General features: G+C 35.7%; 1 protein-coding gene across 1 annotated transcript in view; it reads right to left on the bottom strand.

The window, feature by feature from the left end:
* Positions 1 to 23,145, bottom strand: part of LOC112690915 (palmitoleoyl-protein carboxylesterase notum1) — a 49,118-nt gene extending 25,973 nt beyond the window's left edge. Inside the window, exon 1 of the mRNA XM_025565019.1 lies at positions 22,609 to 23,145. Coding sequence (XP_025420804.1) covers positions 22,609 to 22,623 — 15 coding nt within the window. The 5' untranslated portion in view covers positions 22,624 to 23,145. The remainder of the gene's footprint in view (positions 1 to 22,608) is intronic.
* Between the last annotated feature and the right edge of the window lie 1,203 nt (positions 23,146 to 24,348).

Genomic DNA, 24,348 nt, shown 5'->3' with positions numbered 1-24,348 from the left:
CGCGAACGTGTGCGCGTGTTTTCTCCGTAAATGTTGGCTTTAACGTAAACAAGAATATTACTACAAAATTGCTCGTGTGCTGCTCGCTCCGACGCGCGTCTGTTAAAAGCATGCGCGCGGCGAGTCCGAGCGTCCTGCAAAAAATGCGGTTCAATAAATCGTATAGGGTCACTACGTTTAGGATCGCAACGGTGCGCCCGCATACGAGATATTATGATCTTATCCTTTTTACCCGCCGCCACGTAACATACACTTTCACGGCTTATAATAATGCGCACACACGGCGTGTGTATGCTCGCCGCCGGAAGGTTGTGAAACGAACGAAAGAAATGCCGATACGTACAAGTGTAATGTATAATATAAGGGCGTTAATATCTAACAAAAACATAGTAATATACATACATATGTATTATGTGTCGTGAAGAGATTTGCAGCGGAATCATTTTATGACGGTCATTGTATGTTATACAATATTACGAGATCGAACGGGCAAAAAGGCAAGGCAATAATATAATGTGCCAAGAACAGGTAGGTTATTTGTGTATACACAAAGGAAATGTTCACGGTAAAATCAACGGTATATATTTCGAAAACCGTTTACTGCGCGACGTTGTCAGATACAATTTCAGTCCATTATTGATTTGGCATTTTCAAACGCGAAAATATTTCCCGGTTTGCACGCACGTCTTACGAAACCGAGTGTCTCGTGTAACGTTTTCGTTTCGTCTCTACTCGAATAACGAGCAGAGATAACACGCATTTTAACGATTTCCAACACAGGTTTAACTTGTACAACAGAATAAAGAGAAAATAAAACACACTTCGCCTGGAAAGAAAATGATAAAAAAATTGTTAACCCAGTTATAAATTATCGAGTTAACGCGATATGCACACACACACACACACACACACACACACGCACATCATATATTTATACATACTATGTATACTGTAAAAGCGAAGACGCGCACAAGCGAGCAAACGATGTTATAATTTGTTTCTTCTCGAGAGGCAATTTATTCAAACATATAAATTATACAGTAAACATTGTGTTTGTAAAAAAAAAAAATATTTCTCTAAATTTACGTAGGAAATATGAATACAAATGTTACTGTACACGCGCGATACATATACAATATATACTATATTACAGTGTCTACAATAATTAATATTAATTTACTTGACGTAAAAAAGGATATAACATTTCGAGAAAGCATTATTTTAAAGAAGGCATATTTTAAGCAAATATCAAATACATATTTTTAAATCTCTCTCTCTCGTATTTTATCATTACTCCAAGCGTAAATAATAAAAAAATATATAATATATAGACGAATGAAATATTTGTGTGCGTTACGTTACAATATTTATTATTGTTTAAACGGCTATGCATATCGAGAGTACTCAAGGGAATTACGAGGGAAACGAAATATATTAATAAGTGTGTTTCGTAAAAATTCACCCTGAACACTATACACGCTGTACTGACACCTCTACAGCACAACATTTGTAGGTAAATAATGCAGAATATTACGAATAATATATTCATAATAAATATACGTATATAGTATAAACAGTGCGGTGTAACGAGAGTTGTTAAATATGTGCGCAGTCTCCGCGGGCACCGCATGTAATATACTGTTCAGTAAATATTCAAAATTCGTTTTTCAAATGTTTTCGTTGAAACAATGGGATGGTCGGGCGGTACATAAAGCTTTCAACGATTGAAACTAATGCAGCGTGACATTTTCATCATAAATCGAGCACGAAAAAAAAGTGTTCCAATAGTAGGAGGGGGAAAAAAACGAGAAAAAGACGTTTGTTATACGTGTACAAATATATATATAAAAATATATACAAAGTATACGTACATTACTAGACGATAAAATTATCGATTCGAAACATTCATGGACAAGACATGAGTTGGAAACGCGCACACGAGTGTAAATCATTTACCATCATGGTGGTGCAACAAGGCTCCTCGCGTGTGTGTGCAACGTAACGTATGGTGCTATTGGAGGAGATAATTCGTTTACCCGCGCAGAGGGATAGCGACGTACAATACGTGCATTCGACGTGGTGTCCGGGTGGTTTTGGATGTCACGAGGGTAGTTTTATCCCCGCGACCTGCAAAGACACGTGTAATATCATACGGGCGAGGTGCTGCTGCAGCAAGTACCGCGTCGGTGTCCACATCTCCCCGGGTCGCGTGTAACGTGCACAATGTACGTGTACGCAATGACGGATACGACGGTACGTCACGTTGCATTACAACTCACGGGTACAAGGCACCACGTCGCGGTAACACCGTATTGTTATGATTAGAACACAGATGTTTATGACTTGGCATATTTTTTTCGCACAACCAGAATAATACCCTAATATTATATAAATTCGATTTACGAAATATCGATTGCTAATATGCGAACTTATTTTGCATATTTTTGCATATTTGACATTTTTGAGAACATAAATGCATTGTTGCAATTGTTTCTAGATTAAGTAGCATATATTTTGTAAATTATATGTATAATATTAAAAGTTGTCCATGTTATTGTAAATTATCATTACCGTTAATTGTGTCATTTTCAGTCTACATAAACTAATTGTCGGATCATCAAAGGTCCTTCAAGTTTGAAAATATCAGCAAAATTACTGTTGTATAGTGTAATCCTGATACTTCAAGTGCTGAACTTATGTAAAATTTAACTTTAATAGATTGAAAACTAATTAATATTTTTTTTTTCATATTTATTAGCTGCGTTTTTTGTAATAAAGTAATTTTAAATATTCATTCAAAAGAGTATATATATTTTTTGAATTAATATGAACTATTTTTTTTGCATATATTTGTTGAAAAAATAGGTATATTTAATACATTTTATGGCATATAAATGCATATTTTAACATTTTATAATGCATTTTTTTTATGAAATTTTGGTAATTTACTCGTACATCCGAGCTCTGGTTATAATCAATAATTTTATTAATGCGCCCGTGGAATGCACAGCGCGCATGTTCATGCGTGTCTTCGAGGCATATACCACGGACTACATCAGTCGGTTACCAAATCGTGGCCCGCTTACAAATATTAACCGGCCCACGGACAAGGAAAAATAGTAAATATTGATGATGAAATTCATTGGTTTTCACACGTGAAAGCAGATATTACACTGATTGTAATATCCAAGAATATCTTGTCGCTTATATCTTAAAGTTCGAATGGGCGAAGACCGTCTGCGGAACGTGCCGATTTACACGTCAACGCCAGTTCGTTGCTTACCGCCGATCCCCGTTGTATTACGTTATTACTCGCGTCGTTTTAAATATATATATTTTATATTCGTGTTTTTTTTTTTTTGTTTTTATTTGATTATGGACAAGAGAAGATCAGTTGAATTTGAAAACAGATAATTGGATTACTAACTGGACCTCTCAGGGCCTTGTCAGTTTGTTTGATTTACCAGCAGACAGCTGTTTTTTAATGTTTTCAATATTAAAAGTCGTTTTGAGACTTAATATAAATATAATTTGCCAAAAAGATTGTTTGCATTGTAATATGATATGTTAAAAATATTTGCTTTGAATTTTAATGGTTCTCGAAAATGTTCAAAATTCCCAATGTAGCCCTCCAAAAATATTAATCGATGACCACTGGCTTACACCTATTTTTCCCGTGTGTGCATATACACTATACAAACGGTACTCTGTGCGGGGCCTACCTACGCGTGTACTAAGACATAAAGCGAATAGACCTATCGACGATCTACGTGTTTATGTGCGATAGGTGCACGCCGATGTGTACGCATATGCGTATGATACAACATTATAAATGATTTCGTCCTTATACGACTTCTCAGTGGTTCTTGTATTTCCACAAAGATTTCAGGACGATTTCGTCTTGCACGAATTCAGCTACGTTTACATATTTTGTTTCATATATATACACTGCGACCATCGTACATACCTATACACTTTTGTAGCGGACTCGTTTACTGTAGCGGTGTATAACTGCCGCAATACCGCCGCCATTGCTTCTGGTCGTCCGGAGAGAATGACATTTCACACTTTGCGCTAATTCCGCGACGTACACTATACGCGCGCACAATGGCATATGCATTACACGTTGTGTACTTATACATTAATATGCGTATATATCATAGGTATATTACTTATAGGCGCATTATGAACAGTTTACGTTTGTGTATATTGTGTACCGCGCGAGGTTTACTCCACGTGTATGTTGTCATGAGTACGGTTACGAATTACTGATGCCGTGGTCATATGAGCCTCCCACAAAAGGTTTCGAAAACAAGAAGAGCGGATGGTTCCGTCATCCAGCCACTAAATACCTACATATCTTAAGAATCTGTCTCAAGAAGGACTTAATATGGTTCAGAAAGTGTTATAGATATACAGCATATATCCACGACAAGCAGGAACGATGCAGCGAAAAATCAATTGCAGAATGTTTGTGTTTGTTTTCGTGACGTTTGAAGCTCTCGCGTTTGCTACGAGTTTCCGACGCAGAAGTTGCGCTGACCGTATTTTAACTTCACACCGCGCGACTTTTTAAAGTTATCGTCATGTCCGTGGGTGTATAATATTTATGTGATGATCTCACTATAAGCTTGTGGGCCTGTTTTAATATCACATATAGGCCAATCATCAAGGTTTTCCGATTTATTCCGTAAAAACAAGGATCAGATAGATAAACTGAATGTTGAAGCAAACCATTTGAGATTTTGACCAAATTCCCTCGAACGAGGCAATATCTAATTGTTATAGCCAGTGGTGTGCTGAACATTAATTTCCAGAGACAAGTATATTTTTCAATTATGTTTATCTTTTTCTGTATTATTTTCCTACATTTATAATCATGAAATTAAATTATTACCCACCAACCATTAAAAAATTTGAGAAATGGCGCCTTTTGGTTAGCCCCTTTGGCATGCCAGTGGGAACAGCTATGGGTATATTTCATTTTGTCATAAGTCCTTATTACGACGAGGCGGCTAAGGGGAGGCTAAGACAAGGCTAAAACCTTGTCTCTCTCTCTCACGCTTTTATAGTATATAGTAATTAGCAGAACATATAGTGGAGGGGTCACTTATATTTTCAAATAAGTGAGCTATATTCGACATTTGGTAATTGTCATATAGAAGATTCCAGGAAATTTGTTTATGAGCAAAAAAAAAAAATTACTTTATAATTATTTATTGTTATATATAATATTATAATAGTGTACACAAGAAAAGTAAAAAAAAAAAAAAAAATGTAAGTTTATTAATGTGAATTTGAATAAGTTTTCTAACTTTTTATTACGATCGACCTATATTTCTAGAAAGATTGCCATCGACTGGTTGGTGACCCCTAGCTATAGTGTTTCTGAGAATTAACTACATAGGTACGTGTTGCACGTGCGTACACCGAGTATCAAGGTAATCGCACGCTAAAACGACACGAGGGGGTTGAAAATAGAGATTATTTTTATTTTTACGAAAAACATAAATGACATCGAAGAAAACAAATGCGTATGCGCGAGCCTGGAATTTACCCCTACAGGTTAGGATTCGTGTTGATTTTCTGTACCGATAACGAGATCGTTATACACGAAGATAATACAGGAACGTGAAATGATTTTTCCTGCAAAAAATATAGCATTTTCAACTCGTAGTACTGCGTGCGACTATGTTCGTAACTATTGTTTATTGATCGGCGGGCGACATGACGAGAGAACGAAAGCTGTTTCAACGACGGCGACAATGATGACCGCGTTGCTGCATACGCGTGTAAACGGTATATTACATTACATTTTGGTACGCGCGTACAAAAGAATAGGTCGTGGTACCTATTAATACGTATACATTATATTTACGAGAATAAAATTCTATTATTGTGCGTGCGATAGGAAAAAGAGCATGGAAAAAAAAAACTGACGACACAGAGAAAGAGAGAAAAATAATGGTTAATATGATCGTCATACGTATATATATATACTATGCGTACAAAGAACAATAAATATGTATACACCGTTGGCGGCTCCTTTCGGACGTGCAAAATCACAATTGGTTTGCCGCCTTTGAATGTGTGCCGCCTATGTAAACAGAATACGGACGGGCCCGCAGGGGTCGCCGAGTGCCTTTGATGTTTCACCGCCTGACAGCTGTGCTCTCCACACGCACACACGTACACTACGCGCATGTATCTGCGCTTAAGTGCGATCGCGCGCGGTTGTGCGTGCGCGTATATTATATCACTCCGCGGGGCCAGAAAGATTTTCAACGTTCGTAAATACAATAATAATCCTCGAATCCTTTTGCCGACCACCACACGCGGGATCGAGGTGTACGATACGAGCATAATACCGCGGTAAAGAAACCGCGTCTATAACGACACCGGTGGGAGGACCAGTGAAAAACAGTCGTTTTGACCGACACATTATCACACAACCATACTCAAAAACACACCTATCCTAGTTATCTTTTGTCAGAAACTATTTCGATATGGGATAGCGATTATCAATACAGCTCGAAGAGTAATGATGATGTTGCGGGGGAGGGGAATACAATCTTTTGCCCTTCTCAATCCCTCAAATCCGCGGGTTCATTTATACGTCCTTTCTGAGTTGGAATTTTGAAATTCTAATTGGACAGATCGTTTGTGCACGAATGAGCACAAAGTCCGATCGTTTGTGTACAAAAACTGAAAAGATTATCCTTAAATCGATTCGGGGGCCGTAATAACGGCAGCTCTCAGATTTGAGATTTTGAAATTTTGTTTGTGCACAAATGTGTACGAAGTTTGGTCGTTTGTGCCCAATTTCTTCGGGAGATATTGCAAAATAAAATTCGGGGGCTGTAGAAACGGCACCTCCCCATTTTATAATTTTGCGTTTCCCATAGAACAGATCGTTTGTGCACGAATGTGAACAAATTCCGGTCGTTTGTGACAATGGAGAAAATGGATACTTAATTGATACTTTTATAAAAAATGTTATTACTAGGACTAGGATTTTGATGCAATCTGTATTTTTTACTGAAGCATTCTGTACGATGCTCGTTTTGTTACAAATATGTTTTAGGTATTTTTAAATTAGAATAAGAAATTTTATTTTGCATTTTTTTGCATTTTATTACTTTTTTTTATTTTAAGGTCATTTTTTTAATTTTTGAGGCATTTTAAGGGTTTTTAAGTCATTTTTGGTGTTCTTTAATTTAAAATTATAGATTATAGATTTTTTCTATTGACGGATTAGTATTGTTGTGTAAGGTATGCAATGTAAAAGTTGCTGTTGAAAAACCTTTTACCACACAATAACATATATCAAGAGACAAACATTAATGGAGTACAACGAAAAGAACAAATTGAAGAACAAAAAAAATTATATATGTATATTTACAAAAACTTATTGGGGAACAAAATGAGGCACGCTCTCGTGATTTATTGTAACAATAAAGAATAATTTTTTATTTGTTAATATATAAAGTAAAATAAAATATTTATGTACATGTAATGTAATTTTTTAAATTTTAAAGGCATTTTTTGAGTTTTTTAAGTCATTTTTGCATTTTTTTAAGGTCATTTTTCGCGGTTTTTAAGGGCATTAAAATCCCTGCCCTAATTATTACTAATAATTCATTGCGCAAACCTTTGTTTAAATACTAATTTTAGTAACAAAACAAGATATTTTGTATACATTTTCTTACCGGAGATTGGGTCATAAATTAATTCTATATTTTTAAAGTGTACCCGGAGATTGGGTCATAAAACACAAAAATATATGAACAATACGAATATACAAAATATATTAAATTATTATTTTTCTTTGTCCCTACAGATTTTACAAATTTAATTTAAAACAAAGCCCATAAAATTAGCCTAATATGAAAATTCTGTTTCGACAACCCCTCCAAATTTAAATTAGGGATAATCTCCTTAGTTGTTGTGCACTAATGATTTGCCTAATCAGAATTTAAAAATTCCAATTTAGAGGGGCCGTAGAAATAGTCCGCAAATTCGCCACTGTTTACGCGCAAACGATACCGCCCTCGTGGAGGTTGGTTACATTAAATCTCACAATAACATTTATTTCTTAATTAATTTAAAATTTAAGCTCCATATGATAAAAGCTAAGACTTTTAAGGAATTTGTAGTATAGCATATATTTTCTGTAGTATAAAATTATATGAGATATTATACGAGATTCTAAGATGTACAGGTTTTTATTAGTAAAAAGCCAAGTTATTAAGCAATTTATACTATGACATCCATTCTCGTATATCTTCGCCCGAGAACCCAATTTGAGTTGCAGCAAATTACAATCTTGACCAAACTCAACTTCAAAAAGAAAATAGGTAAGGACGGGTCTCCTTATATATTTAATGTAATTATACAATATATATGTATTCGTATACATACAACGTAATTTCTGAATATTGATTTTATCCCTAATTAGGACGAAAAGCTTGGAAGATACTAGATAGTAGATTAATACACAATTTTATTATATTGTACATAAATCCAAATCAGGATCGAAATGACCAAGGAATGGGGAAAATTTCGAAAAAAAACTTGCTATGGATGTATGTATGTGTAAGAAAATTTCCCATAAAATATAATCGAAATTAACATCGGACTAAAATAATAAACGAAAAGTTGCCGTATTAGAGACCGATAAATAATAAATTTCTCCAACCTCTTTCAATTCCCAGTGTCGTACACAATCATCATATACATTATATTTCGCTTTGCCAACAATGCCGATACGAATGCTGCAGGGACGCCCGAAGAGGATAGGCCCTCTAGCAGTCCCACAGCTAGAATGTATAGGGTCTTGGCAAAATCCCCCAACCACGTTAACCGTAGTAAATCCTACCAACCCTGAAAAAGTAGAAATACATTTCGATTTCTTATTAAATTATTTCGATGTCGTGTTCAGTCGTAATAATTTTCTTCTAGCATGTCATAACGATGTGTTTTTTGTCATTGGCATTAGAACGAGAGTGAAAAATATTACATTCATTGTACGCGGAGTTCGTTTATAAATAATTCAATTTCGGAGATCGGTCTTTAAGTTTATGTTAAAAAAATATTAGTTTTATTGTTATTAAAAATAATTCTAATAAATTACAAAATATAAAGTGCGTATAATTTGTAACTTTACATGTATATATTTGTAAATGGATACTAAAATCAACTTTTGATGGCACAAGCCAATAGGAATGAATAGGAAGTATCTTATACGCGATAGTTATTATTCGAATTCACCGACTTAATTATGATTCGGATGGACTAGATATACTTGATTAAAAATGAGGTAAAAGTAGTCTAAAAGATTACGTTGTTCGTACAATCACGTTAGCGGGATGTCGGAGATCGGGAATTCGTATTAACGATGAGATTTAAATGCTAAGAAAATCAGGACGTACCCCATGCCGGACGAATTCTTAACACACTCTGGGCGCGCGCATATGTTACACGCACGACTTCACCAACTTTGTTGTGTATTTTAAATAGTACATTTTGTTTTCTCGCTCTTTCGGCAGACACTGTAACCAGGAGTACTGTATTATTGTGATGTTTGAAAAATGTTGGTTGAAGAAAAAAAAAAAACAAAAATTGCCACACGAGGAGAGAGATGGAAAAAGATCAAATGGAATCCAGAACAAGGCCCGTAACCTGTTGATGTTTCAATGTCGAATATCTTTCTCGATAACATCGCTCGCGCGCTTGTGTGCGTGTTTGCGAGCGCACGCGCGCGGATGTGGACAGGCGTGTGCGATGGACGCGGGCCAAACGCGAAATACTACGAAACGGTCGGAATGTGCGGCCAGCCAGAATCCAGCGATTATGTTGTACACGTGTAACAGGACGACGCGAGATCCGGCACGCGCAAAGGCGACCCTCGCTCGTCCGCTCGACCGACCAGAAACGATTATTATTATTATTACTATTATTATACGTTGTTAACGATCGGTTGCGGAGTGCGCGCACGTTGCGTGTCCTTACCGGATCTGTTGCAATGTACATGCGCGCTTACCGTACGTATACGCGTGTGCGCGTGTAAAGTGTATTATATCGGAACGCGGACCGTCAAACGAATTTCGAAAAACGATTTCGATAAGGCATTGCGAACACACATCAAAGTGACCGCCGCGCGAGGAACTACCTTATTCAAACGCGATCACATGAGCGCATTTCGATCACGACCGACTCTCGGATGGTTTAATATTATAATAATGCGTTCGAGACGAATTGAATACGTGTTATTACTATTGAACACGTACACGGGGGAGGGGGGCACGATAAATGCTCCGGACAATCGACGTACGGACTACGTCGATTTAGAGGGTATATCGCGCGGTACCTCGGTATATCGCCGCGACCTACACCGATTTTTACCGAGTGTTTACTATTATTTGTCTGTCGGCGAAAACGAAACGCAACAAAAATGTATCACGTCATGCGTGTAAACGATGCTGGTAAACCGGATGTTTGCCATAGTTAACTTTTTGGGTGCAAATGGTCTATCAAATACCAAAGATTATATTTTCTATACTCGTATAAAAATGGATTTATGTCCGTTTGTTTGTCCTTTATGCATTCTTAAACGGCTGAACCGATTGTGACGAAATTTGGTACAGAGTTATATTAGATCTATGGACGGATGATAGGCTAAGTTAAAAAGTGAAGGCCCAATATCGGAAAGTGCTCAAACAGATATTTTGAGATTTACAATGGAAATTTTTGTTTTCAGGTTGCTATTAGTTTCAATAATAATAATATCTATCTATCTATATGTATAAAAATATACTGCCAGCATTATCACAGATAACGAATTTAACTCACAGGTTGAGACGTATAAAAGGTAAAATTTTCAACGGACTACGAAATGCACGGGTTCAGCTAAAGTGATTTGACGGAAATAACTTATTTCGTATCATGTAAAGTACTACGGACATTCAATATCGAAACTGTTCATTTTCGAATTCAACACGGTTCTTAGGTGTGCTGCCACATGATCCTTGGCCATCAAATATCAAAAGTTTTGATGTGATGAGAACGATGTATTACTGACATTTAATGTTTGAACACTAATTCACTGACGTGTCAAAATCACAATTGTATCACTCAATGTCATCAAATTATATCTGTTTTCACTTATCGTTTAAGATTATAAGATTCGTTCATAATTATTGCATTATAAGAATAAAAAAAATGTTCCGCGAGATAATTTTATAAAGATCGAATTTAACATAAAAATCAATTTGGGTTATTTAAAAACGAAATTAATTAAAGTCAATTTAATGTTTGATTATCAAAATAATAGATACTTGGTACATTTTTACGAACTTAAATCGTCAACTTAATTGAAAATTAAATGATGAACTTAAAAATAAATATCGCTAAACTTATTGCCCATCATTGCGGCGATATCAATTGCGCAATAATAGGAAACCGACAGCTGCGCTGTTGTTAGTTCGCGAAATCTGCACAAACTATAATAATATATTATAGTTTCACGGATTTTGCCGTTTTTAATTGAATTTCCGCGGAAGTCACGGGCGAAATGTTAAGAAAAGTCGGTTTCTCGGTGACGACTTTGCGTTTCGTTTCGAATCTCGTTCGGGGAGACTTCTGCAACGACGGAAGTGTCGGTACTACAAAATCAAAATATCATTACCTAGATCTTATTGTTTGTAATTTACACGCGCAATGGACATATCCGCCGACTGAATATAATACATGTGCATACTGCAGCGTATACACGCGTGTAAGCGTTTGCCGACAAGGCGAAAAAAAAAATTGAGACAAAAGTCCTTACACGCATAGCCGGCTCGTTTATACCACCGCCGCCGCAGTATACGTATATATAAGTATAACATACATGTGTGTGTACGAGCGTCGTTATAGACACTTTCCGTTTCTCTCGGAGTGCGGAGATTAGTATCAGCTTCGACAACGATGAATACGGTCGGTCATCAATCAAATAGTAAAAAAAAAATAAAAAAACACTATTGTAAGATAGGTAATATTATTATTATTATCATCATTATTATAACTATTATCCTTAACGCACCTTTGTCGCTGAAGTCGCCGACGTCGTCGTGCCAGTTTTTCCCGCGATTAAGTATATGGTTAACTGGTAACCATAACTTTATTGGATATATGCGTCTATTGCTCATATGCATATAATGTTATATTATATGGCACTTGGCGGCCATTGAATATGATTTATTCAAGTATTTTGACACTCGTTCCATTTTATTACGAAATAGTGAGGTAGTTATCATTGAGGAGAACATCGAAATCCTTATAGTGAGGTAGGTACATAAGAGGCTCTGCAGAAGTACTCTGTTCATAAGGACCATGTAAATATGATATAACACATGGTTTTTATATTTTATCGAACACACGTACAATTAATATTCCTACACATTATGTACAAGTATCAGTATAGAGTAACACAACGGACCATCCGAGCCCAATGGTCGGCGGTGGCTGGAAAACTAAATTTTTCAAAAAGCATAGAGATACAAGCACAATACAACGTTATATAATAAAATCGAGTTCAATATGCCGTTGTTTCTTTCGAATTGGCCGTTTGAATCCGATGCATGAAATACACCCGATACGATGCGTTTTCATTTTTCATCATAATGTTGAATTCTTTGGTAATGTGGATAGCTGTAATACGCTTGAAATGTATGTTTTATTATGATATGCGTACTTCGGTCATTATATTTTAATATTATTAGTTCGTGGCGGATTGAAAAAGAACGTATCAATCGCATTCTCGATAAGCGTTTTGGAATAACAAACCAGAGATAGAGTTTGAATAAGAAATACAATTCCAAAGACGATTCATTATAACTTAAAATAATAAGTCACTTATAATTTATAAGTGACTCACGTGAACGTGTAATAAAATTTATAGTACACACTATTGAAATACAGTAAACAATGACACGATTTAAGTGTGCGGGATACGAACATTATTTGATTATAACTCGTATTATAGGCGGATTATTGTAGTATTCGCTACCGCGGTGCGTACTGTTACATCATGTTAATATTTATAAATTACTTTGATCTTTTCATCTCCGAGGAAATAATAGAAAGATATATAAATTACCAATATCGATAAATGGGTTACAGATTTACGACTGAGAATTATGTCCACGTTGTGTAACGGATGCGTGTTCACGTGGCGCCGGCCAGTGGTGTCCTGTGGAATTATTTACAGCGAACCATCTCACGGTCTTCATGTATATTGCGTTGAATTTTCACTATTGTAATGATTTATTAAAACCGCAATTTTTATGATGACGTTTACGATACAGCGACCTTGTGAGGCGTTACGGATCCGAGATCGATTTCTTTCCCCCCGGTAAACGGTGAGTAGGGAGAAAAATCATCTTTGATAGGAACTTGTCATTACTGTACAGCCGATATGAACTTGAAATTAAAATATCACGATTATTGCGCACGGTATTACACATATTTTAGTGGTTGAATTTTAAAGACGATTTTGTATAAAATTCTATACCAGTAGTTGGAAGTCAATATAGGTCAGTATAATGTATTTTTTTTGTTGTTGTAAAAACACAAGTAATCTATTCGGTTTCGTTTTAACAATATTGTTACATTTTTTAAACATGTTTCATTTTAAATGTCGAGTAAAATATTCAAAAGCGAAACTACGGTCCAGAACAATTAGTCCAGTTTGATGACAATGTTAAAGGTTACGCAAAAACTACACGAATATCGTGTTATTGAGATCCAAAATCAATTGTTTTTAGTATTAAAGAGACGATTAAAGTGATTGCATGGTGACAATACATTATATCATAAGACAAAACTTGAAGTAATTTTCCTACGCTCCATTAGAGGAGTGATAATGCTTGAGGGTGCTGTTCGGGAATAGTAAATGCGGGGTGTCCTCCTCGAATCCTCTCCTTGTAAATTTCGATGAGATATCGTGGTATGAAATAATAATAATAATCAGTGGCGCACACTGGATTTTTTTCCGGAGGGGGGGTCAAGGTAAAAATATAACACATTTTACAATTAACAAAATTATGTAAATCCTTATTATATTTTGACTTAAATAATAGCATTGATAATAGAATAGACTATTTTATAATCAATGATACTAGGTATTCAATACTAGATCTTCATATTTCAAACTTGTAAAATTTGTAAATTATAACCTAGACATCGGAGAAAATTTCGGGGGGGGGGGGGTTACAATCCCTCCCCTGCGTGCGTCACTAATAATAATAACGATAATATAAGATCGGAAAACACTATTTTTCGTCGTAATATTATTATTACACGAGTATGCGCATAACACATTATTAAAAACTCTATGGACACGCTGATCGTATAAAGTCGTACGGGCGAGTAAAAGTACCTAATACACCTAATATATTATATATCTAATGCCTATTATACACGTATGTATGTGTACGATGTACGCGAGTGGCAATGTTAGTCTCATCGACGCAATTCGTATTACGTTGGCCGGACGAGATAAATAATTTAATATAATATATTCTTTTATATTCCACCGCCACCGATAATTACTTAAATTATGAAAAATTAACCCCTCCCTTCGAACTACAGGTATGTATAAATATATACGCCTATATAATATTATTATTAGTATTATTTTTTTTTCGTACGTATTTCTGATGACAACAACAACAACAACAATAATAATAGTAATAAAAATAATGGTAATCAATAATTATTAGCCGCAGTGGTTTTACACTTGTACCACGTTCGTTGTGTACACAAATTTTGCCTCTAATATCCGGCTGATGTTCATTTTACGTTCACCCTCCGCACCGTTGGCACTACAACCACGCGTGCAGTGGCGATCGTGGGGTTCATTGAAAGTGGGGCACAAATATTTTTCTCTTTTTTTTTTTTTTGATTTTATATGCGTACTTAATTTAGCGTTTAAATGAGCCAAATAATTTATTCCGTTTTGTGGCCAATTTTTATCGTCAGAAGTATGACGAAAAAAGTATACAAGGAAAACCAAAAAAAAAACGGTTCGTTTAACCATAGAACAACTCCATATAACCAATTATGTTTTGAATAAACAACTTTATTAAAACTTCTTTCGAATTCTCTAGACTACTTTTTTTAATTTGTATTATGTTTAAATTCGGTTTTTCTAATAAGTATCAACCGACCGTGACATATGTACCCATGATGAAAAATAATAGAATATATTTAATAAATTAGGTATTGTAAATTTGCAAGTATCAACTAAATATTTATTTTATAAACGTATATCAATAACATATGTATGTATATAAAAATGACAATACAAAATGATTGATTAAATAAACAAAGAACAGAGGATGAACAAAAAATAATTAATTTTATCATATTCCTATAATCTACGATAAAATAGTGTTTTATCTGTGTGACAGAAGACGGTCAACCATAACAATACGAAGACCGACAAAATGTCGTAAATCGTAATAAAAATAGAATTGGGCCACAATCCTATTCGGTCCGGCAACGTCGTATTAATTTGTGTCGAAAAGTGCGGAAAATCTAGTAATGTTGATCGGTCAACGAATTTACGAGTATGCTCGCCGCCCAATACTCGTATAATATAGTATTTACGGATTGAAGAGCGCCGGTTATTTTCAAATAATATACCAGTTACTAACTACATTATAAAATATCTATTTAATTTAAATATATTATAAATTATTCTTATTACTTTCAATTTTGTAGGTAGGGCACGTGCTCTTGTGCCCCATATACGAGCCACCACTGCACGCGTGTTTACATAATATTATAATATTATATTTTCTTTTGGTGTGTGAATGAATGTTATTCTTTATCGTTTCCTCCGGGGGAGGGAACGCGACGGCGGGAGGAGGATATGGATAAAAACAAAAACAACGATAAAATTAAAACAAAAAAACGTCTTTCTTTTTCTCGCGTCCTCTCTCGTAATCATAGTACAGAGCGCGGTATATAATACATGATATATCGCGGTATAATATACAGTCACAAAATAAAAAGAAGAAAGAAAATCGTCTTTCATTGTGTTCCGGTCTATTGATTCGTATATACATTCGTACACAAGGGCGCACGCACATCTGGAGAGTCGTAATAATAATAATAATAATAATAACACCAACAACAACAACAATATATTATTATAATGTCCGAAATTACTATCACATGTGTAGAGATACACGTACACCGTAGAGTCTTTGAAATGTCATGCAAGTAGACTGGGAGTATATGTATACGCGACAGGATTAATGGTTAAAGCCGCATACATCAATCGTGTATTGCTTACTGGACGCGTGGGATGCCGAAAATCCTCAAACGAATCGAAAATATATATTTCTTCTCGTTACAATTTGTCAACGATCCTTTTTATTTACCATATATATAAGTGAATGTCGGGAAACCTGAACGAGGAATTATGGAAACGCGATACGGTTCCGAACAGCATCGCTGTCGTATGTGTGTGTCGGTACCGCGTGCACGGTCAGTAGTATACATAGCAGCAGCAGCAGCAGCAGCAGCCGGGCAGCGGTGTATTGAGTCACATCAAACGAAATTCAGATCTCCCGCCAAACCCCGTGGTCGCGGATGCTAATAGAGAAGGACCCGCGACACGCCCCCTGCCACCCGAAACACCGACCAACGGATCTGCACGGCGTGCTGTCGGTCGTCTCATTACGTGTACGTATGTACGTAGGTGCGTGCGCAATCAAGCGTAACGCTTAAGGCGTGCGCGTACGTGAAAACCGAGGGAAACGCGTTCTGTTGCGCCGCGGTGACCGTCGATGCACTTCACTGGACCGGACGTGCACAGGTGAAACTAGAAATTTTTACGCTCAGGGAAAATGTTAAAATTACGCCCTATCGCAGACCAATAATCGAATACTCTTCCCGAGAATTTTTTTCCAATAATTAATATGAATATACAATCATACTTATTGAGTTTTAACCTAATATCAGTATTTAACAAAGTTAAAAATATCAAATTAATTGTTAATAATTACATAAATTACATCCTCTAAAATCTTACTTCCGGGGATGATTCCCCGTCTTCCATCGCGTAGTTCCGCCTCTGCGGACGCGGCTGAAGTAGTACCACGGGCATCGGACGGCGCATGCTTGCATACCGTTTGCGCGGCACAACACGCATGATCCATGTGCTGGTCGCATTGTTACTAGGCGTTGAAAAATGGGATACGTTTATCGTTTTCGTCGTTAAGCCCGAACTTGCCGCGTTTGTAACGGCCAGCGTACTGCATTTGTTCATCGGACCACTTGTTGTCGTCTTGGCAGTAGCAGTAGCTACAGTCCCCTCCCTCTAGAGTGGCGGTAGCGAACGGTTTGGGAAGAAGAAATAACGAAAACAATTTTTTTTTTAAACATCATTTCCTCTGAGAGTACGCCATACTACGTAATAAATGCGCGGTCTGGTGATTATTACGATGTTTGCAGTCCGGACGCAAGTTGCGGTTTTGCACATCGTGCATCACGCTAGGCGAATGCTTTTAAACTTTGTACGTGCATCGAACATGAAAAAATATCCGTAGGTGCACGTAGGTCATCTTGGGTTAGAAAAACAAGTCGAGCTTACATCGGAGTACCGAACACTTAGTCGTAATACAGTTGTCACTTTCAGCGTACAATTGAAAGCAATGGTTGATCATCGTAGTCGTAAAACAGTTATGAGCGAAAGTCGCGGTGTAAAATTAAATACGTTTATGATTGAAATGATTGAAAATATTCGCGAACCCAATCGGTTATGAATTGTTTAGAACTTTAAACCATTAAATAACAAGCCAAAATCGGAATGCACTTTCAACGCCAAGTAAAATTTAAAGTTACGGATACTAAGCAAAAAAATACGGGTCCTAGAAAAATTAACAGAAAACTGTCATCGTATAACTTCTCTTGGAACCCGAAAGAAAAATGTCCCTCCTCCCGAGGACTACCCGTACAGTACGAATAAATACGTAGGACGTATATCGAGGTGAGTTATATATTGAATTTATGTACGAGTTCGATGTTGAACCATGAACTTGTTATAAGGATATTTAAACTGAATCTGAGAAAATCAGACTGTTACAAGAGTGTATAGCGTGGACGTGTAACCGGAGTAGTATATGCTCGTGAAATAATATTAGTACAAGATAATGCTGTTGTACTGTGAAAATAAGTGACCCTTACACGGTAAATGACCACAGGGAGGGGGGAAGAAGGAATATAATATGTTCTGAAGCGGAAAATACCGATCGTTATTGAAATGATTACTTTTATTTTTATTTTTACTGTTTTTGGTAATCAACGAGCGTTAGTTGCGACGAGACGGGGGCGAATGATTTTCAACTTACTAGTGCGGATACTGAAGTACATATGTAATACATACGTATACAATGCATAATGGAAGTATAAACACGTACGTAAATACGATAATAATAATAATAATAATAATAATAATAATAATAATAATAATAATAATAATAATAATAATAACGATAATATATATAATGTGTAGTAAAAAGGAAGAAGAGCGGCGGCGTTTGTGCGGCGTTAGCGCGTCGGATAAATCTGTTATCTTATATGCGTGTGCGTGCGTGTGCGCGTGTGTCGGCAGTGGCGGCGCTTTTGATCCCGACCGCGTTGCCTCTGGCCCGAAAACCGGTTGACAGTGGCGTACACATGCGTGCCGGCGCGCGCGTGTATGTTTGCGGGGCCGGTTAGATACGTGTGTGTGTATATATATATTATACATAGATTATACGTACACGACGGACGCGGCATATCTCCTCGGCCCCGGACTTAATTTGTACCGTGACGCGCGGCCCGGCGGCGGCGGCAGCGGCGGCGATTCACCGTAAAGATATTATAGATCTTTATTTATACACGTATACACCACGTATGTGTATTTGTACGTATTATTATAATTTATATTATTATTGTTATTATTATTATTATTATTATTATAATTAATATTCGTGTGCGTGTTGCGCAAGTTTGTACGGGCGGCGGCGAACGAATTGTCGACAAGAGCGCGCCTTTTCACCCCGTAAATTAGTGCATTTCCCAATCCGTGGCACCACGTACCTTTAGGAATAGCACCAGACAATTGCACGTCCCAAGGGGCATGTGAAAAAAGACGGGTACGATGGCCGAAAAAAAATTTGATTCGTTTAAAACGGTTTGTCTCAAAAAAATACGCAATTTATCGTTTTAAATACATTTATATTAAATCAATCGTACAATTCATCAAATATAAAATTAGTTCTTCAATCGTTCAGGTCAAATAAAATATTACATGAAAATAATGGTAACGAATATTATTTCATTATTTTCATTCATTATTAATTTCATCCTTATTATCTCAACCCTTTCCGCAAACATCTTGTTCTTTTTAAATTTTTAAATTCAACTACGACGACGAATATCGTTATAATGATATAACGCACTTCCGTTGTAGGGCCGGAACCGGCAGTGGTGCCTGGAGACGATTTCAACGACGTCGCCGCTGACAACATTTTGTAACAATTCTACTTTGATCCCCGCACGCGGGAACGTTAGTGTGTATCTAATCGTGATGCAAATTTTATTAAAAATGAAAATTAAAAAAATACCGGTACATCCATCGATGTATATGGTATAATATATATAAGAATATACACAAACACGTCCCTATTTACCCGCGTGGTATTCCGTCATCACGGAGGTAACTTGGTCAATTTTTATGGGGAGGCAAACTTTATTTTATGTTGATATACCGTATACTTAAAGACTAGATATACTTAATATACATCATGATTTATTGTGATGGCGAATGCCATTGAACAAACACATTTTGATTAATTCATTCATTCATTTTTTTGATAGTTCAAAAAATTATTAATATTTATTGATGATATAATTCTGATAAATCTAAAACGTCTTTTCTATAATATTTTTCTAATTTATTCACAAAATACTAAGGGAGGTATTGCCCCATTAAAATTATTAGAGGGAAAAGTCCTCTCATCCTCAAAGTTTACGCCTATGTCCGTTATCTAGAATTCATTTACAGTCCCAATATGTAGACAATAACGATATTAATATAAAAATTATAAGTATAGGTGCTGTACGTAAGTACAAGTAAGAATGTACGCCAGAAGATAAACAAGAATAATTTATATAGCTGTTGCTGATGAAAATGAAATCAGATAAATATTTATTGTGAAGAAATTTAAATAGATATTTAAAACACTCGATTTTACCATTGAACAATTGTTGATTGCGATATAATCCCAAAAAAACAAGGAATTATTAATTTTTTCAACGCAACTTGTGATAACGCACAGAATGACAGTTCAATAATTGAACTGTTATTCTAATAATTATTATTGAATATGTTACACATTTCAATGGTATAGTTTCAACATTATTCTACCAAACGAATGGACGTGGAAGTAAATAAATAATCCTAAAATAATATGCAGGTTTATTCGCAATGATTTGCAATTAAATATTTTACCTGACCCCGTGCGTTTTTATGACGAACGTTTTTGCATAATAGGCCATATAATGCAAATATTACTTAATTAATTTGAATAATAGAATTATTATAATTATACAGATATATATTATATAAATAATATGAAATATTCTCTGAGTAGTTTTATACGATTTAATGCTACTACAATGCAATTTTATTTTTCAACCGAATTTAATTAAAAAACTATATCAAATAATTTGTTAGTATATCTTTATTTTTAATTATGATTTCAACAACAATATTTTTCAATCGTATTGATAATACGATACGAACGAAAATGTTACTCGAGACGTACACAAGAATTAGCCACACTGTGTGCAGACAAATTTAGACTCAAATCCGGACTAAGGAAATTTAATAAAAAATGCATTTATTTGCCGATTTCATTAGATATTTTTTGTTAATTATTACTTATTAATTATTTAAAAACCTAATAGATGCATTACTGCTAATACCATTTTAATTATTTTAATATCTTGTTTTTGTTATTATTGCGTGATGTAATGCATCAATGATCTGATAAAAAATTCAAATTAATTACTTTTTTTAACTGTCATTAGCAGAACAAAATTTAAGATCAAATTTAGCTAAATATTTTAATAAGTTAGCATCTAATACAGAGTTTGTATAGAGAGAAATTATGTAAGTGAATTAAATAAAATAAAATTATAATCTTCGTTATTTTGAACATCAATAGTCAATAGTCAGTCCCTCGATTGCATTCGATATCGAGTTAGGATTTGAAAAAAATTAATTTTTTAGAATATTTTTTAAACGAGTTAATTATTTAGGAAATGTTTATTGCTGAAATGACTGGTTAGAAAATTATTAATGTGTATCGATAATGGTTTTATGTATAAGTCAAATGGGTTTATATCATTCTTTTATGTTTTATATAAAGTAGTATAAAAAATGTAAAACAACGCAGATTGAAAGCAGACTTGAAAGTGTTTATATGACTATGGAATTTTGGTTTTATTTATGGTATACGAAATATTATTTAGGAATTCGCATCATAATAACCTAATTAAAGCACGTGAGTTCAAAAGTACAAGTATTTAAGTATACTGAAATACTCTAGTACATGTAGTTGTAAATATTGAGTACTTAAAGTCAAAAGTTAATTTGTGTTTGATGTATACATTGTAATTACATACTGGTCTATAGTTATGATAAATTAATTTATATCTTGTTTGAAATTGTATATTCGAATTTAATTTACTAAAGAATTATAAGTGTTTAATTTGTGTCGGTTAATGTTTCTGAAATTTGTAAGAACATTGTGTGCATGCATGTAATTATAAATATATGACATAGAAAAAATTAAATAACATAATTATGGCTGATGGTGAATTAATTATTTACGTTTTAAAAATATGAGAAATTCAAGAATAAGTTTTAACTTTTAAATTATTGTTAGCATATTTTTTCGAAAAATTGCCATTATAAGTTTATGATTTCTACAACCGTAATTTTATCAAAACTATTGTTTTTCGATAAAAATGAATTTTGTAAAAAAAAAATATTATAAAACCTATTTCGAGACGAAAGCTGAACACGAAAACTTAATTGTAAAACCTATTGAAATAGATTCGAGCTAAAGTTCACTGACGCTGCGAATAATGATTTGATAACATTTAAATCTTTGTAGGTAGGTTACGAATACTAGGAATAACGGATCGTGTTTAGAGAATTCGATTGTTTCGACATGGCGTTTTCTTCTCGACTGTTCTACATTGTACTTAGACGCGTAAAATTATCCCTACGATATAGACATCATCATAGATCATCGCGCACGGAAACACGAAACACGATAGCGTTGTGCGAGTGATAATTATTACGATATTATCACAATACAGAGGCGGATCGGTGGTGTTTTCTCTGGGCCGGGGAAATAAATTAAAAATCAAAGCAACCCGTAATAAGCCCATTTATTTTCGAACAAAAAATTGCGATTTCACACAAAAGGGCTCGTAAAGAGATCGCGAAGGAAATGTCCCGTGCCCCGATAATATATCAATAAAACGACTGCTGTTTACCTGTACGGTGTCCATGTGTGCGCGCCGGTATTCTCATTTAAGCATCCGAAGAACAGTGAGGTGCGCGCGTCTTGTAACTGCAACGGAGGTTGGCGCGATAGTTGGTGGACAAGCAACAGCAGCAGCAGATGTGGAGCAGTAGCCGAGAGGAAAACAAATCGATTGCGGAACACCGATAAATCCGCGAACGGGCGGAAAAAAAAATACGAACACAACGAACACCGCGAACGGTGCGAACTCGTTTGAATATTAATAATATGTATATTTTTTTTTTTTTATTATTTCGCTGTACCGCGAAGAAGTGACAAGTGCAGTGCGCGCACGGTCGTAAATCACACGCGGGCGTATAATGTTTTACTCGCGTGATAAATGCGCGCGCGTATTACGTACGAGAAACGAACGTGTGATATATTAGCGGCACATACGCGCGGAAAAACACACACACGCGCGTGCGCAAATATTATCGAAAACTATCGGACTGAGACGGATGGAGCCGTGTGAACGCCGGCGGACCACTGGAACACGCGGACGTCTGGTTCGAACTGGTACACAGCGCCGCGGCCATATGGGTGCGCGGAGTCTACAAGACCTTCTTCCCCCTCTCGCCACTGTCACGAAAATCGTCGTCGCGCCACTGCACGTCCCTATCGCATCGCACTTGTATACGACACACGCACACTTTTACCCGTTCACGCGCACACGAGCCACCGTGACCGTCGTCGGGTAAACGGTTTTTTTTTTTTTCATTTTCCTCCTCACGTACGTACTTTATTCGTCTTAAACGTTTTTCCCGTGATCGATCATCACGAGAATAATTATACCCGGATTGTACGGTAAATGCGGTTATCGTACCGCCGCAACAATAATTCCTCGCGTAATCCTGATAACCGTAGGGCGGAAATGGTAAAAATCGTCTTTTAGACATTTTTCTATTCGGGTGCAGCGTAGTCGTGTGGAGATCGCTGCCTACCCTTTAAGACGTAACTACATAACTTTTCAACGATCGAAATACACGTTTATTCTGTGAATGTTGCAAAAGTAATCAAATGGTTTTTTTTGAAACTCAGTGCTTGGACTGTATACTACGAGAAAAATAATAATTTGTTTACGATTTTTAAATTCGTATTGATTTCGTAAGATAACTATAATTGTCGGATTAAGTCGGAAGCAATGGTGGTTCGAGACGTGGTTCATGACCGAAATACTATTGTGTACGTGGGAAAAAATGCCAAGGTTGCTCATTTAATTTGGTTTTTTTTTAGACGAAAAAGTTGTTGAAAGAAAATAGGGATGTATAACACCAAGTTACATAAATATGCTTTGTCCTCATACACGTCATTGACATAGGTGTGTGAACTTAAGTTCAAAATTAGCTGATTTCGAAATCATCGACATATTTCATGGTTCAACACGCACTTCGCGGTCTTACGATTTTGGCTCGGCCATTGGATTTGCCAGCAAACTATAGTATTTAAATTGCAAGTAATATTGCTTAATGATTTATGTAGAGCTCACACTTTTTAATAAGACAAATATTATAATACAACGGTTTCGATAAAAAAATTAAAAGAATGTCTTGTGGTATAACATAATCCGCGGTAATGGGTTGTAGTAATCGGTGTTTTCGGGCTTATCGGTTGTTTACGTTCACGCTTTTCCGTTGCGTTTGGGTAACCTTTCGCATTTTTGAGTCGCAGCCACTGCGGAGTGTTAAAAATCAAACATTCAGACGGAAACCAA

Source organism: Sipha flava, unplaced genomic scaffold (assembly GCF_003268045.1).
Source record: "Sipha flava isolate LNK unplaced genomic scaffold, YSA_version1 528_pilon_pilon, whole genome shotgun sequence".
Taxonomy (NCBI): Eukaryota; Metazoa; Arthropoda; class Insecta; order Hemiptera; family Aphididae; genus Sipha; species Sipha flava.
Note: the sequence above shows the minus strand (reverse complement) of the source record. Positions and strands in the feature narration are given on the sequence as shown.